The following is a 1,700-nucleotide window of genomic DNA, read 5'->3' as shown; positions in this document are numbered from 1 at the left end:
AGACCCCAGACCCCCCCAAGTTGGTGGGTTTTTTGTTGGCAAATTGAACGGGGAAAAAAACGGCCAAAAAAAAAAAAAAAAAAAAAAACATCCCCACTGTACTGAACCTCATTGAAAGCCTCATAGTTATTCCACCAAATATTGATTTCTGAACCCTTTCTGAGTTAAAACTTTAGTATTGTTGTTTCTACATGAATAAGAATTCTTTGCATTATTTGAGGTCTGAAAGCACTGCATCTTTTTCATTATTTCGAGCATTTCTCATTTTCTGCAAATAAATACTAAAATTTTTGCTTGGAATTTTGGAGACATGTTATTAGTTCATAGAATAAAAGAACAATGTTCACTTTACTCAAGCATATGCCTATAAAAAGTACAATCAGAGAAACTGATCATTTTGCAGTGGTCCCTTATTTTTTTCCAGAGCTGTATATACTGTACATAAAGTTAGCAACCAGTGTACAGTATAGGGTATATACTGTATATTTTATGGCAAAAGCTTCTGATAATTGTTAGTTTTTTGCCACCTAGCTTGGTCATGAGCTAATATCAGCTAATGTGATTAATATGATATTGTGTCATGTAGTGTAGTGCTCTGGTCTTGGTCCTGGCTTGGTCTTAGGTTAGCTGGTATTGACTACAGTGTCCTCTGCTGTAACTGCATCAGAACACAGCAGGATGGCACATCTCACTCTGCAGACAAACTTTTGAGTATCACATTGATAGGAGCCTCCCTTGTGCTGGTATTTAAATATATATATATATATATATATATATATATATATATATATATATATATATATATATATATATATATATATATATATAGTTCTGCTGTTATTTAACAATTACCTGTTTGGTAAAGTGGGTGCTCACAAACCATTTGATTGTCACTCCAAACATGATCACATTAAAGAGGAACATGATGCTGAACAGCCCCAGGGTGGTCCCCAGCTTCACTCTTTCATCGGTTATATAGCATCTACACAGACAAGAAGCACAGTCACAGAAGAAATTAAATTCTACATCAAGTGGATGGAAAAAATGTAGTAATATGTTTACAGACAAAATGCATTTCTTAAATTAAAGAACGCACAAAGGTACATGGAAATCATTTTTCAAACAACAAATTTAGTGCTGGACTAGATTTTACTGCACAGGTTCAGTCGTTTACTTTACATTTCAGTTTCATTGGGTCTAGATAACATCACAGGGGTACGGCCATACAAGTTCTTGTCGATGATCACCACCACTGACACAATCACAGCTGGAAGACCTGAAACACAACAACTGGTACCTTAACTGAAGGCTGCAGACATTAAGTTTCAAATTCAGACAATGCCACTCACCCCATCCCACCACGCTGAGTTTCAGCAGGTATCGTCTCACATAGACATTGAAGACTTTGACCAGAAGAAGGTAGAGGTGGAAGCCCTCCAAGGCCATCCAGGTGAAAGAGGCCAGCAGGGAGTAGTGAAGAAGAAGAGCCACATAGAGACAAAGCTCAGTGGAGGACGATGCTGCTGCCGCCTGGCTGGAGAGGAAGTGAACGTTGAGGAGGATCAAAGCGACTGCCAGGCTGATGTGGATCTTCTTGGAATCGTCTCCTCTGAGTTTTCTGTCAGTCACAGAGCATATTCTCAGAAAGAGAGAAATTCTGAATCGGTTTCCTTGTTATAGTCACAAAAAATGTGGTCACA

General features: G+C 38.1%; 1 protein-coding gene across 1 annotated transcript in view; it reads right to left on the bottom strand.

Moving 5' to 3' along the window:
* LOC106961990 (adhesion G-protein coupled receptor G2-like) overlaps window positions 1-1,700 on the bottom strand; it is a 20,777-nt gene that overhangs the window by 4,890 nt on the left and 14,187 nt on the right. Inside the window, exons 8-10 of the mRNA XM_015056130.1 lie at window positions 1,350-1,639; window positions 1,180-1,276; window positions 853-982 (exon numbers count right to left, since the gene is read on the bottom strand). Of these exons, the coding sequence (XP_014911616.1) occupies window positions 853-982; window positions 1,180-1,276; window positions 1,350-1,639 (517 nt within the window). The remainder of the gene's footprint in view (window positions 1-852; window positions 983-1,179; window positions 1,277-1,349; window positions 1,640-1,700) is intronic.

The sequence above is a fragment of the Poecilia latipinna genome, unplaced genomic scaffold, assembly GCF_001443285.1.
Source record: "Poecilia latipinna isolate Pla-1442-1.1 unplaced genomic scaffold, P_latipinna-1.0 Scaffold1359, whole genome shotgun sequence".
NCBI classification, from domain to species: Eukaryota; Metazoa; Chordata; class Actinopteri; order Cyprinodontiformes; family Poeciliidae; genus Poecilia; species Poecilia latipinna.
The sequence above is the reverse complement of the archived record's forward strand: the minus strand, read 5'-3'. Positions and strand labels throughout refer to the sequence as shown.